We start from the raw sequence: 20,597 nt of genomic DNA on the forward strand, positions 1-20,597 counted from the left end.
AAGAAAATCGATAAAGGAGTATGTGCCATAACTTTTAACCTAGTATGCCTCCAAGGAAATATTCTACCTGGCTACACCAACATATCTATCTATCTACTGTATCTCTCTATATCTATCTATCTATCTATCTATATGATAATGATATATATATATATATATATATATATATATAAAATATATATATATATAGATATATAGATAGATATAGATCTATCTATCTATCTATCTATCTATCTATCTATCTATATATATATATATATATATATATATATATATGTATCATCATCATCATCATCATAATCAGCCGTTTGAGTATCCACTGCAGGACCGGCCTATCCCGACCGAAGTCGGGACGATACAGCCAATGTATCTCTAACAAGTGGCTTAGGCTGTCTGGTAGAGATTGTATGTAGGGTGAGAAGTGCTTGTAAGTGTAATTGTAGTGTTGGAGTGGCTTTGGATGTGCGTGTAGTCTGTGAACCAAGTGTGTGTGTATATATATATATATATATATATATATATATATATATATATATATATTTCTCTCTCTCTCTCTCTCTCTCTCTCTCTCTCTCTCTCTCTCTCTCTATATATATATATATATATATATATATATATATATTACAGAGAGAAGGAGAGAGAGAGAGAGAGAGAAAGATATATATATATATATATATATATATATATATATATATATATATATATATATATATATATTTATATATATATATATATAGTGTATAGAGAGAGAGAGAGAGAGAGAGAGAAAGATGTACTATATAGACACATAGATAGATAAATAACCCGTTCATTTCGAAAAAAAATTCCTCATATCAAGAAAATGGTGTGAAGGTAGCAAGGACCAAGGACAAAATATATCCTGATGACGATGACGTATATATTAATAAATATTTTGTTTTCTCCTACAGGTTCACCTCTCACCAGCTTCCTCAACAGTGGTAACAGTTTCTGGTTTCCTTCTACTTGTTTAGTTTTTTTAATTATTTACGAATTTAATGTCTCTTCTGCCTTGCACACAAATAGTTATTATTATCTTTAGCCTAAAACCAGACGTTGTTTTACACGTGTGGCAACAGTGAAGAGGCAGTAATTTAGTTTTTACCAAAAATTAAATTATTATTTTTTCCATAATCTAAGCAATGATTCGCAGACATATGCGATAAAATCTTGGAACGTATTCTGGTGGATTGCTTTGATTAAGTGTAGGTCACATTTCACAGGAATTACAGTTAAGAAAATTATAGATAGATAGATAGATATAGATAGATAAATAATTAGATATAATTATAGAGAGATACATACATACATACATGCATACATAGACAGATAGACAGGTAGATTGGCAGATTCATTTTATCGGAAATTGTATGTTTCCCTGAAGTGAAGTCTGCTTCAGTAAGTGATTTGATAGGCCAGTTGTTAATGCAAAAAGCACTCTCCATCAACATGATCATAGTTCCATTAGCTTATGTTTCCTTTCTGGTCAGATTTTTCCGTAATATAATACAGCACCTACCACTTTTTTTTATATAATAACCTGGACATAATCAACCTGAGTGTTAACAGAAATAATATAAAATCACTTGGAAGATAACCTAGCTAGGATGCATTTTATTAGTCATAATACAGAACCTCTCTGAACATAAGCAACTTAAAATATGCTTTAATAGCCCTAATATAATTTCTCTGGAACTAACCAACCTAAAAAAAAGAAAATCAGGCACGATATGTAACCAACCAGGACATACCAAGCGTAAAATAAGCAGTAACAAGTATGACAAATACCCACTCTGGACATAACTAACTTGAATTATGCTTTAACATGAATAATAGTATAACTACTCTGGACACTAGAAAGCCTAACCTAGTATAATTTTTCAAAGTCTCACTAACTATCCACTCAGTACACAAGTCAACCTAACATAAGCTTTAAGAGTTATAATATATAACCACTGGACGCAGTCAACCTAAGTTTTAACAGCTATAGCAACATATAACCACTCTCTACACAGCCATAATAGCATAAGTTTTAACAGCCATAATATACAACCACTGGACACAGACTACCTTGCATAAGTTTGAACAGCCCTAATAAATAAACACTGGACATAGACAACCTAAGTTTTAACAGCCATGATATACTAAACTGGACACAGGCAACCCAACATAAGTTTTAACAGCCATAATTTATAACCGGTGGGCACAGACAACCCATGATAAATTTAACAGCTTTAATAATATATAGCCACTCTGGAAACAGCCATCCTAACACAGGTTTTTAACAAGCATAATATTCAGCCACTGTGGACCTAACCAAACTAATATAAACTATACCATGGTCAACGTGGGTCCGTCTCAGCGTCCAGTCTGGTGGTAAGCATCGGTGGTAACCTGACCAACGTGACCACTAGCCAGCTGATCACCACACTCCTGAGAGCCGTCTGTCCAGCCACTAGGACACAACAACCAGGTACTTTTACAACCTTTGCATTATGCTATACATTCTTTGGTACTTTTACAACCTTTGCATTATGCTATACATTCTTTGGTACTTTTACAACCTATGCATTATGCTATACATTCTTTGGTACTTTTACAACCTTTGCATTATGCTATACATTCTTTGGTACTTTTACAAACTGTGCATTATGCTATACATTCTTTGGTACCTTTACACGCTTTGCATTATCTATACATTCTTCGGTACCTTTACATCCTTTGCATTATGGTATACAATCTATCGTTTAATGTTTACCGTACCTTCCATAAAAACAAAAATCTGTATTGCAAAACATTAAAAATATGAAAAAATCCAATGTAGTTCAATCGTTCGTGTTATTATCTGCCATGGTAAGTGCACTCCTTTGTGCGCAAAATCTTGCCAGTATTGTTCTTAGTGCTGCCAGGCAATTATATTCTACAGAAGGAAGGTTTTATCATAGTATTATGCTGTTAGATTGGACTGAGATTTCCATGTTTTATTCATTTCTTTGCGTATGAAAAAATATCATGTGCTTTTAATGCAAAAAAATTAAAAAAGTAAATATATATATATATATATATATATATATATATATATATATATATAATTATATATATATATGAAAGTCAACATCAGTACATCGTGAAAGTGTTCATGGTACTTGATCATCACTTTCGCCAATCCGTACTTTTTGTTGTTTTTTTCAATAAATAGCACACAACACGCATTCACACCAAGTCCATGAAAACGGAATTCGGCATCATGATTCGATTATTACATGCATGTAGTGCCAAAGCTACTCAAGGTATGCACTGCATCCAGTGCCAATGTGTGCTACATTAGAGTGTAATCTATATATTAGAAACGGTAACAGGTGTCTTCCTATACTGTCAAACGATAATAACATATAACTATTTACTAATTCCCATATAGCAACACACCGCCTGTGATGGGGACTGAATGGAGGTAGATGGAACCACGTGTATACCAACCCTCCTGAGATATCACTCGTCATTTCAGAGAACATCGACCAACTCCTGCACGGATACTTGTTGAAGCAGCTATTTGGGTGTAAACAATGGTCACTGGACATGATTGCAAGTTTGGTATACGTCTAATGGAATAACTAAAAAAAAAATTGTCAAGGATGATCTGTTATGAAGCTTCCTATGCCACTTACAAGAGTCATGCTCCGAGTCATTGTAGGTCACCTCCACACAGTATAGAACAAGTCGCCATGGAAGAGGTGTTACAAAGCTACCTGTGCTGCTTATTGTTTGAACTAGAATTCCAAAGGGTCTTCCTCACCTACACACAACAGAGAATAAATCGCTGAGGAAGAAATGTTATGAAGCTTTCCTTTCTATATCACTTATAATCCAGATGCTCCTTCATCTCCACACAACAGAGAATAAATCGCCCAGGAATAGCCGTTACGAAGCTTTTTTCCCCACTTACATTCTATCTATCAGTCTATCGTCAGTTACCTTCATTCCGTAGAAGGTGGACACAAATGATCGTATTCATCTCTCTCTCTCTCTCTCTCTCTCTCTCTCTCCTCTCATCACGCTGCCCTCTCTCCAACATTCACCTCCTTTTCTCATATGCCTTTCCACTCCATCCCTTCCTGCCACCCTCGATCTACCGCTTCTCCTCCCCGCCACCACCTCTCACATACACTGTCCTAAACTCCTTTTATTGTAACTTAGGCTAAAACTGCCATTTTTCTATGTTCAGTACTGAGGTATAACAACAAATCAACACTAAAATTTGGTGCTAGTTATCAAGAAGTGGTATGAAAAGGAGGCAAAGCCTTAGCATTGTCATTATTTTCTGGAAGTGAACTACCTGAATAAGCAACGACAGAAAGAAAATTTGGCCTAAGTTAGCTGAAAGACCCTCGTTATTGTCTCAGTCTCCATTGTCTGCAACTGACCAAACAACAGGAACGTTAACCCATATCCTAATCCTTGCCCTCCACACAGCAGAGGCAGAGGAAGCCACTCAACCACAGGCCACCGATCGCTTCTTGTGGTTCAGGCCTCGTCCTTCAGCCCTTGATGCCAGGAATGCATTCTGTGAGTTCAGGTTACCTTGCCCACAGTATTCTCTCTCTCTCTCTCTCTCTTTCTCTGTCTGTCTGTCTGTCTGTCTCTCCCTCTCTCTCTCTCTCTTTATATATATATATATATATATATATATATATATATATATATATATATATATATATATATATATATATATATATATATATATATATATATATAAATAAATAAATTTATATTTATATTAATATTTATATATATGACTTTGTCTGCGTGGCTGGCTGGCAGGCTGAAATTAAGTGTCTGATATTTTGTACTGAGCTTCATGCAAAAAAACGGTGTGTTTAAAAAAAATGTCAATCACTTACAGTCCGATGATGGGACATTTCAGTTCTGCTTGTAGTACCCTAATGTTTCTCTGGACCCTGCCACTGTGGAAAGTGTCACGCCGAAGTTGGGCAAGAGTCACTCAGAAATACTTCTATTGTGTTCCTTACTGTTTTTTTTTTTTCCAGTTTCTGCCATCGAAGCGTTTGTCAGTTTAAAATGACACTTTCAGTGAACTGGCAAATCAACGAATAGTCTATGATCATTGTCTTTAGTAAATTATATCCCTTTTTATAAGTAGACTACACACTGATGTACTGTACTTACAGTCAAGACACCTTATGCTGCTGTTTCACTGTAATTAGTATAATGTATCCTGTTTTACCCGTAGACTACACACTGATGCTGGTAAAGTCATATGTCTCCAATTTTGTGTGAAGATTTTTTAACTCTCACTGTGGGAACAACTGCAGTATTTTATTGAAGCTAATGACAAACATTTTTGTTCAGCTGAATGAGTCCTGGAACGCTGAAAGTGTCATTACTGTCACCAGTAACCCTCTCATGATGGGACCTACCCAGTTAACGTATTCCAGTTCCTGAAAATAATTCTATTCAGCTGAAAATGAGTCATAAAAGCCTGAGAGGATTCAGATCACCGAACCATAACGGAGGTTTTGACTGGACTATTTCATGTCTTGCATAGTTTGATTACTCTATGTCTTAACTAAAGTTATTAAATAAAGGACGAGAAAACATGAGACCGGTCTTTGCTGGAGAAAATTATTTATCCATTTTATTTGTGTGTGTGTGTGTGTGTGTGTGTGTGTGTGTGTGTGTGTGTGTGTGTGTGTGTTCTATCTGTTGCTTCAGTGGGATATAGTTTGTAGCTTGAAACTTTTATATACATATGATAATAAGTGAATTCCTTTGCATTTTCTGTGCTCCTAACTGGGGCATCTGTACATGGGCAGATCTCTCTCCTAACGTAATGTATCAAGTGCCACCAAATTCTTTTATTTTCCCATCATCATCATCGTCGTTGTTGTCGTCATCATCTCGACTTCTTTTCCGACCAAAGGATGGGATAAGGCAGCGTATAGAGTAGATGATAAAAATCTGTTTGAGGGAAAACTTTTAACAGTATGGCCAATTCACTCTCATTCACTCACCATTTAAGCTCTGGAATCCTGATTCCATGAAACATTCACGCTAAGATAATTCACTTTGCCCATCAACTTGAGTCATTCTGACGACTCACGTCATCGGGTAAAAACAGGGATAACAAATCCTTGTCATACGTATACCCCTCTACACAAAATTCTTCTAGCCAGCTCTAACCATTATAAGCTTTTTTGTAATGGAAATATATTTTTGCCAACCGCCGGAGATCAAACTCAGACATTTATACTCATTTTGGGAATGAACTTAGAGAAATCCTTGTTAGCAGATGAAATAATCACTGTCACTGTTTTTCGCAGGTAACAGAGGCAACAGTTTCCTGGTGTGGGCAAGTAAGTTATCATATGTCATTATGTACAGGATATTCAAAGCTCGTATGGTCAAACGTGCACACTTAAACTAAGATTTTAACGAAAGAGAGATAATTACCGAGATGTCATTATCAATAGCTGAAACACCATTTTTGTGGTGTTATGGCATATAACATAAAGCTCCTTAAATCTGCCAAAAATTGCAAACACTGTATCTTGATTGCTGAGTTATAACAAAAGATTAGAATAAAGAGCTTGTCACGATGAAATGCTGTAGAATGGATGTAGAGCTTTAGAGTTCGCTTAGTCTGTGACTGAACTACACGAATTAAGTAGCAAAACATCGAAGATCTCCGCCAAGTTAATGTGGTAAACTATATCACTGTGCTTACACGACAGGTGGAATCCTGAACGGGACGAACATCACAGCCATGAGCGACCAGCAACTTCTCATCACCGTGCTTAACACTATCTGTGGCAGGAGCGCGAGGGACCTCGAAATGGGTATGGCATCTATATCTTTTTTTTATCTGTATATTTACCTGTCTATCTATCTATGTATCGGGAGCGTTGTGGACCAGAGCGAGACTACTCAAACCCGACATTTAATGCGATTGTGATTATGGAGGAGACTGTGGCACCAGTCTCACAGGACAAAACTCACGAAATGGATGGAAAGCTGATGACACGCAGTCGTCAGGACTTGATCCCTGACCATCTCCCAGTGCTGATATTTTTGTCAGTTTTTCTGGCAGAATTTTCCTCTACAAGCACATTGCATAATAAACGATGCATTTATATTTTCTCAAAACGACAGTGCATCACCCAGCCTCTGAGTCCGCGGCTGGGAGAGAGGGGAGTTGGAAGGGTGATCATTAATATTCTCACCAGTAGCTTCTTGGTGATGATCATATGATATGTCCTGAACTATTGTTTAACTATCTTTAGATTCAGTTCTATAACATTAGTGGACTTTCTTCGAATTTTCTCTCTGTAAGCACTGTCTCTCCTCCTCTGCGAGGTTCAGCTGACTGAGTATAAAGACAGGAAACCAATCTCTGTATCCTCTCTCGTTATACGAGTTTCTAAGGCCAAAATGGTTGTTGCATATATGTGCATAACAAAGAAGTACAAAGGAAAGCAAACAACAGCAGACCTGTTGGTCTTTTCTAGGCTGTTTCTTACTGGGTAAGTTATAATAGACATAAGTATTCTGTGAGTAAAAGACAAGGACTGGGAAGCAGGAATGCAGCCTCATTTACTCTCGTGTTCTCGAACTTGAATCTTCAGCGTTGCCCAAATTCATGATGAGGATGTTCTTTCCATCTTTGACTGTATATATCTGCGCTTTTTATTTATTCCTAAAGTGATTAGTTATACAATATTCTTTAACTGTCTGTCTTCTAAAGTGGAAGACATTCATCTCTCCTTTCCCAGGAATCGCCATTCTAGGCGGTTTCAGTGTTCACCTCCACCTTTGGTTCTTCTTTCACAAAAACCGCTACATTGTCTTCTGTCTTAAATGACCTAGACCAACGATTACAGCACTCTCCCTCCATCCTTAGAAAATCTGAAAGAGAGCCATAACATATCTGATCTTCTTACAACTAAGCCCTCTGCAAATCTGCCAATCTTTTGTCTCCTTTGGGCTCCTTTGATCACAGTCTTATACAGCCTGTCCTATTACTCCGGTAAAGCCTGTGGATATTTCCAAGAATCGGTGTCTGTAGTGCTTCGGCGCATCAACATTGCTGATTAGGAGACCCACAGACAGTACTTCTCCGAGTTTTCTTAGGATGATAATTCCTAATCTTGCTGAAAGCCGTCCGAGCATGCTGTATACAGTATGTATTACAGAGGATATTCTTTCAAACATGGAAGTATGCATTACATATTATTACCCTATGGCTAACGCAAAAGTACCATGAAATATTCGCATTTGTTATAATGCGGTCCACAACAACGAGATGGGAGATGATATTCCCAATCCAAATTACCCATGAAATATGTTCTCTGCATACTGTGGCCTAGAATCGTCTTAAATCTGTTCTTTGGCTTGCCGGAAACAATTACATCTGCTCTAAACGTATGTCAGTCTAACTCCTCTAGCCCCTTATGGTATCCTACTATGTTTTAATGCAAGAAAGAGGGAACCAACGAGTAGAAGCACGCCAAATTGTCCCCTCCAGGAAAAAAATAAATAACGGAGTCAAATTCAAGATCCGTTCATTTCGAGGTGCCTGGACATATTCTGTTTATAAGACTGCAGGTCATAGGCAGTAGGAAATACCGGCAGAGAAAGACAGTTCCCAAGTCGACCTGTTGCAGACATGAAGGACTGGGAGTAATGATAATTTCTTGCATAAGAAAGTTGGACAGAAAAGGAATGAGAATTTGCTGCCAGACAAGTGCTTCACGCCCCCAGTAGTTGTGGAGGGATGCAAGCAGATAGTATGGGGAAGCAGTGACCATTGAAGTACCGATGGGAAAAGGATAAAGATATGAAGTGCGTCGAGGAGACAGTGGTTGAATGGGAGCCAGTAAGAGAAGGAAAGTTCATGAGACAAAAAATCTTTGCCTCCACCACACTCTAACTTAGCTTCTTCCTCTTGCCATCCTTTTTTCCACTTCGATGTCTCTTTGCTCCTCCTTATCGTAAAGAAACATGAACTTTTTGTCCATGTCTCTGTTCTCTCTTCACTCAACTTTTTTAGGACTGTTCATTCATCTCTTCCTCCCTATACATTCTCATGCCTGTAATTAGAGTTCCTTTGGAATACGTATGTTTGACATCTCTGGCTTCAATAGTTAACTAGAAGGCACTCAGCGCATACATCCACCAATGTCATTGCCATTAAAAAGGATCCGGATCCGTGGAGATATTGTGTGGAATACATAGGATCCGGATCCACCCCAAAATTTAATCAATTCCTTCTTGGCCCATGGTCCACCCTGCCACAAAATTACAGTGAAATTCATCCAGAACTTTTGCAAGTGAGATACATAGGATACGGATACGGATCTGGATCCGCCCCAAAATGTAATCAATTCTTTCTTGGTCCATGACCCATTTTTTCACAAAATTTCATTGAAATTCACTGAGAACTTTTGGAGATATCTCGTTGACAAACAGACAAATATAGGTGAAAACATAACCTCCTCCAACTTCGTTGGCGGATGTAAAAGAGTGCAGTCTTGATGGAGCCCATCCTGCTGTTTGTAATGACTATGTTTCCATGCTGACACCCTGTTTAAGTACATTCTTTCACGTGTGTGCATCAACTTGCACCTTCCCTTCCAGCAAGAAGCTTGCTATTATCCAGCCCATCTAAAAAAAGGGTGACTGTTCCCAGCTGCCTAAAATAATATTGCCTTTTTGCAATAATCTTTTCCATTTCCAAAGACTTTGCATATTATCAATAGGAGGATATAATCTTCCAGATGGTTGGTATGGAATTTCGTCAGGTGTGCTTCACTTGCAGTCTCCTCACATTCATTTCAGTTTCTTTGTCAACATCCTTTGGAAACTTTGGTGAAACTTTTGCTGTTGCACTTGTCCTAATAAACGCATTTTCCGAGTTTGGCACAAATCTTCAGTTTCCACTTTGCCCTTTTACGGTTTCCATCTTCCTATAGGTGTCATTATCTGTAGCTTGTCCAGCTAGTCTCTCCATAGCTACTCTTCTTGATGGCCATAGTTCTTTTTCTAAAGTTTTCTATTGTATTGTTCCTCATGCTTCTGTCATAAAGACTTTGTAGTTACTTGTAGAGAAGTATATTTTAGACTTGTGGTCGAGCGGCTTTTATATCTTGTAGTAGTTTCCCCACCAGATGTCATGTAGTGACGGGAGAGGTAAAGAATAGTATGGGACTATTTTTATTTGTCTTGGAAATATTAAACAGGTATAATAGTATAAGTCCTGGGTAGCTACCTCCCTGTCTCGCTATCTCTCTCTCTCTCTCTGTTCTAAAGCTAATCTCCGTCTCGACCTCTCTCTAGGGTCGCTTGTCTCCTTCTCAACTCTCTTTCCTCACATCTCGTGTAGTAGGGTGTGTGTGTCACGTATCTTCCTCGTGGCAACAGAACTTTCTCACGAGAGGACTGCTGACAGCTAACTGAATCATCTCCTTACTGGCCGCTGTCGTCAGCTTTCCTCCGTGTAAGCGTTTAGCGCTGCTCGCTTCTCGCAAACACAACACCTTCTCATCATTTGACTTCCTGCTTCTATCTGTCTCTCTATCTATCTATTTATCTATCTATCTAGTATGATTTGCAATTATAATATGGAGACCTACCACATTGCTCTGCCGCGCAAAAATGGCGTACCATCGACATTTAATAGTTATAATATATTAATACATACTACATACACATTATAATGAACTTATAAGCTAATTAAGTGAAATACATAATATTGTAAAGTAACATAATTGTATGAATATTGTATACATATATTATTCATAGTAAATAGTGATTATTCAGTAATATTACATTTAAACAAGTTGTATACATATTTGAATAAATGCAATGGTTGTTGTATAACACTTGTAAGACGTGCATGTACAACAGACGTACGCATATAATTGTGCAATGGTAATACTGCTAGGTTATACATTACATATTTGAGTTATCACTTTAGTAATGTCTAATATTTCACCTAACTTGTATGATGATACTGGTAATATAGAATTGTGCTATAATTGTATGACTTATAATATTGTACTAACATTGTGGTACTACATAATTGTAACATTTTATGAATTGTTACCAAATATTGTGTTAATGCATAATTGTGTTGGCCTTATAATTATAGTTACATAAAAGTTACATCTTGTTAATGCAACTGTTTTGTCGTTACATAATTGTTACATATCGTTTGTAGGTACATAATTGTTGTTAAAGTTACATAAAAGTTACATCTTGTTAATGCAACTGTTACATAATTGGCAAAGTGTAACATAATGCAATCGTTTGTCGTTACATAATTGTTACATATCGTTTGTAGGTACATAATTGTAGTTAAAGTTACATAAAAGTTACATCTTGTTAATGCAACTGTTACATAATTGGCAAAGTGTAACATAATGCAATCGTTTGTCGTTACATAATTGTTACATATCGTTTGTAGGTACATAATTGTAGTTAAAGTTACATAAAAGTTACATCTTGTTAATGCAACTGTTACATAATTGGCAAAGTGTAACATAATGCAATCGTTTGTCTTTACATAATTATAATATGGAGTAACAATTGTAATAACTGCAGTCCTAACATATGCTGCAGTCGATGATAGTGATGATGTGTCGTGCCACTTGTATGTGGAGACAACAATTTGCTTTTTTGTTTGTAGTTTATGTGGTATTTTGACTTATGTAGTAACACTTACACTTATTTTCATTTGTTTGTTATGTGATCTTACACTATTTCTCTTTTTTTCTGTTTTACTTTTCTTTCTTTCTTTCTTTTTTTTTTGTATGTATTGAATTTCCATAGTTTGTTTCTCTTTGCTTGTGTACGCTTGTTTCCATGTTGTTCATGGTTACATAATTACTGGCTAATTTTCTTGGGATACTTTTTCAAAGTTTAGTTTATATTGCACAGATACTATAAAATGATATTATATAGTCCCATATTTTGTTATTTTATATAAAAAAAAATATATATACATATATACAGTATTAACTATACACACTGACTTGTTCACCTGTACCTCTCGTGAGTAATATGTGTGTCAGCACTGTGTGGAAATCATTGTCTTCACGATTGTGTTGAAGATGTTCAGTCTTGCTAACGGCATTTGTGTTGGCCATTTTTTTTTTTTTTTTTTTTTTTTTTCTAGTTTACCTTGTAACTTAATTTGTATGTTTCCACTAGGTAGCTTTAATTAATAAATGTTTAATACAGTTCTTTTAATTGCTCACTGAGTAACTGTGATGGTATATTTTCCTTATCGCTTGTAGATATAATAATGTATAGTTGTATGTATGAAACACGTATTTTATGTAGGTATGAATGATAACACTCGTTGGTAGTAAATAAATGTTGTAATAAATGAATGAATATATACAGTGTAGAATATTTATTGTTGGTGATTATTTAGTGTTTGAGTTATGGAGATAACTGAAGTAAGTATGTGTATTTAAACTGTAACTATACAGCACGTTTTATATGTTTGTGCAGAAGCTTATTGTCTATCACTGTGTATTGTATAAATGAAGTAACTATGTAACTTACTAATTTTTACCGTGGTGGGAAATGGTGTGAGTGGTGGTGCAGGTGGTGTGTTGACTGACGTGGCGTCTGTTCAGCAAGCACGCATGATGACCTCAACTTCCCACACTGGTAGCTGTGGTGAGTGAATGAGTAGCGATGAGTAACTTGAGTGAAGACGAGTGAGTAAGATGAGTTGTAAATCGTGTCTCACTCTTCGTTTGTTTGTTCCCTTTATTCTATGTAGAAGTTTTCTCTGTCCTTTTCTCTAGTGATTTATTCGTTGTAGGATGAAGACTGCCGCTACTTGTAGGTGCGTGTAGAAGATTATACAGACGACGTAGAGTTGTTAATTGTAGTTGATTGTAGATGGCTGTAGTTCGCTTATTCGTCGTAGACTTGTAGACTATTTGCACTGTAGGCTGTATTTTGTAGGATTCAATGTAGAACTGAAGCTAATCTTGTAGTATCGGTTGCTTTTGTAGAAATTTGCTTTTAATTCGGAGACGATGTCCGCAGATTTGCTGGTTTGTCGTTAAGCTACTTGCAAGGCGTCGAGTGATCTCTTGACCTCTGCATCAGCGTAATGATCTGGGAGACGGAGGGGGCAAGAGCTGATATTGTTGGTTGTTGTCAATCTTGATATTTTGTAGGAATTTAATGTTGATTCGTAGACGAGGTTCGTATACGTTCGCTGCTACCAAATGTCATAAAGACTTTGTATCATAAAGCAGCGAACTTTGTATTTGCTTGTAGAGGCGTATATTTTAGACTTGTGGTCGAGCGGCTTTTATATCTTGTAGTAGTTTCCCCACCAGATGTCATGTAGTGACGGGAGAGGTAAAGAATAGTATGGGACTATTTTTATTTGTCTTGGAAATATTAAACAGGTATAATAGTATAAGTCCTGGGTAGCTACCTCCCTGTCTCGCTATCTCTCTCTCTCTCTCTCTGTTCTAAAGCTAATCTCCGTCTCGACCTCTCTCTAGGGTCGCTTGTCTCCTTCTCAACTCTCTTTCCTCACATCTCGTGTAGTAGGGTGTGTGTGTCACGTATCTTCCTCGTGGCAACAGAACTTTCTCACGAGAGGACTGCTGACAGCTAACTGAATCATCTCCTTACTGGCCGCTGTCGTCAGCTTTCCTCCGTGTAAGCGTTTAGCGCTGCTCGCTTCTCGCAAACACAACACCTTCTCATCATTTGACTTCCTGCTTCTATCTGTCTCTCTATCTATCTATTTATCTATCTATCTAGTATGATTTGCAATTATAATATGGAGACCTACCACACTTCTACCTCCCACCAAATCGCTTGCACCTGATCATAAGTACTGTTTTTGAATTGTATACCTATGCCTGTCCACTCATACACTGATTATTCCACCACACGAGTACGTTTATCCACTTACTTTTCACAATCCCAATCACAGCAGATGGGCTACTTCAACAGTTACACGATGATGCTATGGCACACTTGGTTTCTTACTTGCCCTTAATTTGTGATTAGTTTTTTTTTTTTATGTGAGGAAGAATGAACCAAAGGCCACGAGCCCGCAAAATTGTTCCTTCCAAGAGAAAAACAAAATACAAGGGAGAGCCAAATTCAAGATCCAATCATTTCGAGATGTCCAGACACACTGCGTTTGACAGACTAGATATCATAGGAAGCAGGAAATACAGACAGAGGGAGACAGTTCCAGAATTGACCTGTTGCATAAATGAAGGACTGGGAGTAATGGTTAACGCTTGCATTAGAGAGTTGGACAGAGGGTTGGGAGTTTGCTGCTAGACGGGTGCTACGCACCCGTCGTAGAGGTGGAGGAATGCAAGCAGACAGTTCAGAGGAGCAGTGACGATTAAAGTAGCGATAGAAAAGAGATAAAGATGCAACAGTGCAGCAAAGAGATGGAGATTGAAGGGAGTCAGTAAGAGGAGGAGAGTAAATGAGACGAAAAGCCTTTGACTCCACCCTATTGAGATGAGCTGCATGTGGGGAGCCCCCGCACACGTGAGAGTCGTACTCCACACAGTAGAGGATAAAACCCGTGTATAGAGTCAACAATTGTGCAGGGGTAGAGAAGGAACGGATTCGGCTTACCACACCTAACCTCTTGGAAGCAGATTTTATGAGAGATGTAATATGATCTTTCCAAGGTAAGTCCCGAGTAAATGAAAGCCCAAGCATGTTCAAGGAGGATGCAGGATTAAGCTGAATATTATTAAACATTAGTGGGTATACCTGTGGAAGATTTTGTTGGGTTGATAGGTGTAAAAACTGAGTCTTTGATGCATTAAAAACAATCAGATTATTTTTACCCCAGTCAGAGATATGATCCAAGTCAGACATTAAGTTTGCCATAGCCTCATCCCTTGTTTGCTGAAGTAACTGCTGAGATGGACGTTGCAGAAACCGAATGGAAAGGTGAAGGGAGGAGTCATCAGTGTATGAGTTGATAGGGTTAGATGTACCGCTTAGAAGGTCATTGATGAATAAAAGGAGAAGAGCTGGTGATAGGACAGAGCCCTGAGGAACACCACTGTTAATAGATCTAGGAGAAGAACGATGGCCGTCTACAACAACGGCTATAGAACGACCAGAAAGGAAGCTAAAGATGAAGGAACAGATAGAGGGATAGAAACCGTAAGAGGGCACTTTGGAAATTAAGAATTTATGTCTGACTCGATCGAAAGCCATTGAGATGTCAAGTGCAATGGCAAAGGTTTTGCCAAAGTCGCAGAAGGAAGATAACCAGGAGTCTGAAAGGTAGGTGAGAAGATCACCAGTAGAGCGTCCCTGACGGAACCCATATTGAATTCAGAAAAAAGGTTGTAATAGGAAAGATGTTTTAACGTTTTTCTAATAAAAATTGACACGAAATCTTTTGAGATACAGGATGTTAAAGCAATTGGACGATAGTTAGAGGGTTGGGAATGGTCACACTTCTTTGGGACTGGCTGAATGGGAGCAAACTTCCAGCAAGAAGGGAAGGTACAAATTGATAGGCAACGGCGAAAGAGTTTGCCTAGGCAGGGTGTAAGCACAGAAGCACAGTTTTTGAGAACAACAGGAGGGATTCCATCAGGCCCATATGCCTTGTTAGTATTGAGGCCTGTGATGGCAGAAAATACATCAGCTGAAGAAATTTTAATGTCAGCCATGAGGAGGTCAGAGGGGGGAAGTGATGGAGGAACAGCACCGGAATCGTCTAAGGTGGAATTGGAGGAGAAAGTCTGAGAGAAGAGATCTGCTTTATCAGTAGAAGAAATAGCTACAGAGCCATCAGAGTAGAAAAGAGGAGGGAAAGATGATGAGGTAAAGTTGTTAGAAAGGTCTTTTGCAAGGTGCCAGAAGGAGTGGGAAGAATTCGAGTTGCAGAGTTGAGAGCATTTAGTACGGATGAAATTTTTTTTAGCAAAGCGAAGAACAGACTTAGCACGATTCCGGGCAGAAACGTATAAAAGATGTGATTCAGGGGTGGGTTGGCTCCTGTACCTTTTATAGGCCCTCTCCTTGTTGCGGACAGCATTAGAACATGTGTGATTATACCAAGGCTTTCTTGGATTAGTCAAAGGATATGAGAAAGGAATGTATGCTTCCATGCCTGAGAGAATAACCTCCATAATGCTTAATGCACATTCAGATGGCTCCCTGCCATGGAAGCAATAATCATTCAAGGGAAAATCAAAGAAGTAAAAGGAACTTTGTTATACCTAATGCACCATAAACTCTAGTTCCTTGTTTCAACCCCCCAGAGTCTTCCCCAAGAATTCCTGTGGTATTCAACAGGAAGAACTTTTTCATAGTTGATTAGAAAGAGAAATGAAGTGGTATTTCACAGGGCGAGCTCAGTATTGTACTGCTGAAAAACCATGATTCGTGCGACCTCTAACAGTGAACCTGCCTGTTATCGTTGCTCTTGACAGGTATACACTGGGCTGCATGAACACCTTCATCATGGAAAGAACATGTTCCTTTGATAAAGTTCATTGAGACAGTGAGAAGTAAATTACGTGAGAAAATGAACAACAGAGGCTTGCTACACCATGACAATATGCACAAACTGTCAGGGTTTGTAACCTTAACCAGTAGGTTTTAATCAAGTGAAGAATTCCATTAGTTCCACATTGCCCCTATTCACCTGGCTTAGCACTGTGTGACTTTCTAGTTGTCCTACATACTGAAGGTCGTGATGAACGGACAGTGTTTTGACAGGACCGAGGACATTTACAGGGTGACCCAAAATGAATGCAACCCATAACACTAGGAAGACGTAGGGACATCACTCGTGGAGAGCACTGGTTCCAGCAGGATGGGGCCACCCCACACACTTCAAACTAAACGTTGATGTGGCTGCGGCAACTATTCTAGGACTGACATGTCAGTAGGTGTGACCCTGAGTGGGCCCCACACTCACCCGACCTGAATCCAGCAGATTTCTATTTGTGGGGTAATCTGAAGGATCATGTTTACGGAAACCACCCCCAGACAATCAGAGACCTGAACACAGAAATCACAGCCAACATCAGAGCCATCCCAAGAGAGGAGTGTGTTCGCATAATTGACAAGTTAGCATTCAGGAGTGCCTGTGACGTCGAGGTGGTTAATTGGAACACTAACTGGAGAACCCAAACTTTCAGGATTGTTTTGTTATCAACTCAGTTTGACATGAATGCAAAAATAAAGCAAGTCACTTATCAGCTGTATAAATGACACATACTTTTATGGATTGCATTCTTTTGGGGTCATCCTGTAATTTGCGATAATAACAAGTGTCCCAAAGAACATCAAGGAAAAAAGGATTGCACATTGCCTCCATCGGTGGTAGGATGCTTGGAACAAGAGTTTGGATGCAGGAGGCACGTACTTTGAAGGTGGTGATACGAGTGTATGATCAATGCAGAGACTGAGTTTGCTAGCCATTGTCAGAGATTCGATCACTACTCTTCTGAAATCGTCAGACAGCAGCAAAAATGAAAAAAAAAAAAAAAAAATGATACCATCGTATTCCAGAATTTCATTTATTTATTTACTCACGTGGGACCTGGCGGTGATCAGGTAAAAGAACGAAAGAAAAAAAAAAAGACTGTCCCTTGCCTGCAGCACTGAAAGACCAACCCTTCTATTTGAAGACGGCACCCAGGTTCCCATTTTACATACTGGACCAATGTTCCTTCTTCGGTCCATATCCCCAGGGGTACATTCTCTATGTGCATAGTCTTGCCATTGATGTATTTACCCCATGGACTTGATCCCCAATGGTCTTTTCATCCACTACCTACCCACCGGAACACCCTATTCCACTCAGCCACCCACCCACCCTCCCACATTGAAAACATACCCACCCTGTCCAACCACTCATTCAATGACCCACCCACTCAACATGAAAGCCCACACACTTACCTACCCACACTGCCCACTCACCCATCCACCAACACTGCACACCCACCCTACCCAGCCACCTACTCTCCTACCTTGCCGATTCAGTGACCCACCCATCTACCATGACAACTCATCCACCCACCTATCTTGTCCACTCAGCCACCCTCCTGCCTTGCCCACCCACTCATCTATACACCAACCTGCTCTGCCAAACCACACTCCAATTCACCCACACTCTGCCACCCACACACCCATCCTCTCCACCCACTTACACACCCATTCTGAACCCATTCACTCATACTCATCCCCACACACACACATCCTACTTCCCAAAAACTTACATTCCCATTAGGTGCCCCTACTCACGCTGCCCCACCATTCCGCACAACACCCAATTACCCACCCAACCCAATTCGTTCACCTCGGCTACCCTTCAGCCCACCAGCCCAACCTTTAATAATACTAATGATATGCTTGTAGGAGGAAATTACAACTCTGATAATTAGCCCTCAGGCAACACTCTGTACACCTGATTATTAACTCGAGTAGATCTAAATCTGGCCGTCAGGGGCGCCTTTAGCAACCTTAAACCACAAAAATGATTTATCAGTAGAAAGTCACAGTATTAAACCTCACTCAATCTCTCTACATAGTTCGCCCGTAATTTTCATAGCAGACGAACACACAGCACGACAGACACTTTCAAATACAAATGTGATTTATTTATTTGAAATTACTGAAGCACCAGAGGAAACCAGAGGCCCTCCACTCAGTTCTACCTTTACCCATGCCCCTGACACCATCCCTTCACAAGGCAACGCCACCCCCTGTCCCCATAGGACCCCTGCAACCCACCAGTGGCACATACAGCTCCGGGGCAAGTCTCCTGCTGGTTTACACGCAAGTATAGTCAGGAATAAAACCATCTGCGTTCTTACCCTTGCTTGCTGCTGGGGAGGGGCGCCTCGAAGTGGATGGCACTGATATGACCTGACTGTGGAGTAGACCTGTTATATAAACCACCCTCAGTTCCTTACCTATAGCCCAAAAGAAGGATGGTGGGCTGCAGAAGAAGAGTAACTTTGGCCTGCAGTCCATCGTGTTAGGAGTCAGATTTGCATGGAGTTGCAACTACTACTACTACTGCTACTCTTACTACTACAACTACTCCTTCAGTAGTACTCCTCTCCCTCTTCCTTCTCCTCCATCTTTTCCCTACCACTGATGCTACTCTCATTCCTCCTCCTCCTCTTTCTTCTCCTACTACTACAACTACGACTACAAGTACTAGTGCAAGTACACCTTCTCCTCCTCTACTCCTCCTACTACTCCTCGTACTCCTCCTCCTCCTCTACTCCTCCTACTACTCCTCGTACTCCTCCTCCTCCTCTACTCCTCCTACTACTCCTCGTACTCCTCCTCCTCCTCTACTCATCCTACTACTCCTCGTACTCCTCCTCCTCTTCTTCCTCTACTCCTCCTCACACTACTAGTACTCCTCCTCCTCCTCCTCCTCCTCCCATCCTCTTACTACTACTACTGCTACTACTGCAACTATAATAAATCCCTTGAAATAGGTGATGTATTCTATGTATTTAATTCTGTCACCACCACGGGACTGAACTCATTTTATGTCAGACCTTTTGTTGTCAAGGGGCGAGTATTTGACACCATCATTCACAAAGTGTCTCCTTAGCTATACAGACTCGTTTGGAGGCAGCAAAAATGAAGTAAGGAAAACGTCATTGGATTGTAAGTTGTAGTTTGGTTGGGTAAAATCCAAGCGAATCTAGTCAGTCCGTTTGCTGAGACCCATTCCAATATCAGATTATGTCCATAATGCTGCCTGGGTGCGAAGAAGGCTTAAGATCAGTGCCTTTCGACTGCATGAGAATCAGTAAAACACACTGTAAAATAGTTATATCAAGTCACAAACCAATTCACAATATTCCCCCTGAATACAACACGCAACAATCCCCTTTACATCCAGGTCCCCAAATGAACTGCTTGTTGAAGAGGGATATAAAGCAAACAACCTTTGTACAAGACTCTGACCGGCTTGGGACTCAAACTCGGATTTTCCAGCTGCGTGTTTGATGTGCTAACCATTACACCAGCTGGTGCCCGGGTGTGGTTGGCTTCCATGTATTGTATAATTATCCATACTGAAACAGTCATATAACCTTATTGAAACCCAAAGTGTGTGTGTGTGTGTGTGTGTGTGTGTGTGTGTGTGTGTGTAAGTTAGTCTTTTTTTATCAGTACTACTCGTTTCCATCATGTCTCCTCGTTTTACTCTGTTTCCCCTTTTATCTTTAATCCTTCTTATCATTTCAGTTCACATTAACTACATTTCCCCTGTCAACGTGTGTGTGTGTGTGTGTGTGTGTGTGTGTGTGTGTGTGTGTGAGAGAGAGAGAGAGAGAGAGAGAGAGAGAGAGAGAGAGAGAGAGAGAGAGAGAGAGAGAGAGAGAGCTAGTCAGCCCATTCGCTGAGGCCGTGTATGTCACTAATATTCTCATGTCTTTGTCAGGTGGTGGTGTTGTACTTCCATAGACTCCAGCACCCACGGCTCTTCCTCCTGCCATAGACCAAGGCGCAGGTTTACTATACCCGCTTTGTGTTCATCTGACGAAACT

General features: G+C 39.5%; 1 protein-coding gene across 1 annotated transcript in view; it reads left to right on the forward strand.

The window, feature by feature from the left end:
- Positions 1–20,567, forward strand: part of LOC145411221 (uncharacterized) — a 21,222-nt gene extending 655 nt beyond the window's left edge. The window contains exons 2-7 of the mRNA XM_080281284.1: positions 930–959; positions 2,381–2,491; positions 4,489–4,581; positions 6,357–6,389; positions 6,768–6,872; positions 20,492–20,567. Of these exons, the coding sequence (XP_080137410.1) occupies positions 930–959; positions 2,381–2,491; positions 4,489–4,581; positions 6,357–6,389; positions 6,768–6,872; positions 20,492–20,514 (395 nt within the window). The 3' untranslated portion in view covers positions 20,515–20,567. The remainder of the gene's footprint in view (positions 1–929; positions 960–2,380; positions 2,492–4,488; positions 4,582–6,356; positions 6,390–6,767; positions 6,873–20,491) is intronic.
- Positions 20,568–20,597: the final 30 nt, after the last annotated feature.

The sequence above is a fragment of the Coenobita brevimanus genome, chromosome 88 (genome assembly GCF_032717465.1).
Source record: "Coenobita brevimanus isolate Jiangsu-jjx chromosome 88, ASM3271746v2, whole genome shotgun sequence".
Taxonomy (NCBI): Eukaryota; Metazoa; Arthropoda; class Malacostraca; order Decapoda; family Coenobitidae; genus Coenobita; species Coenobita brevimanus.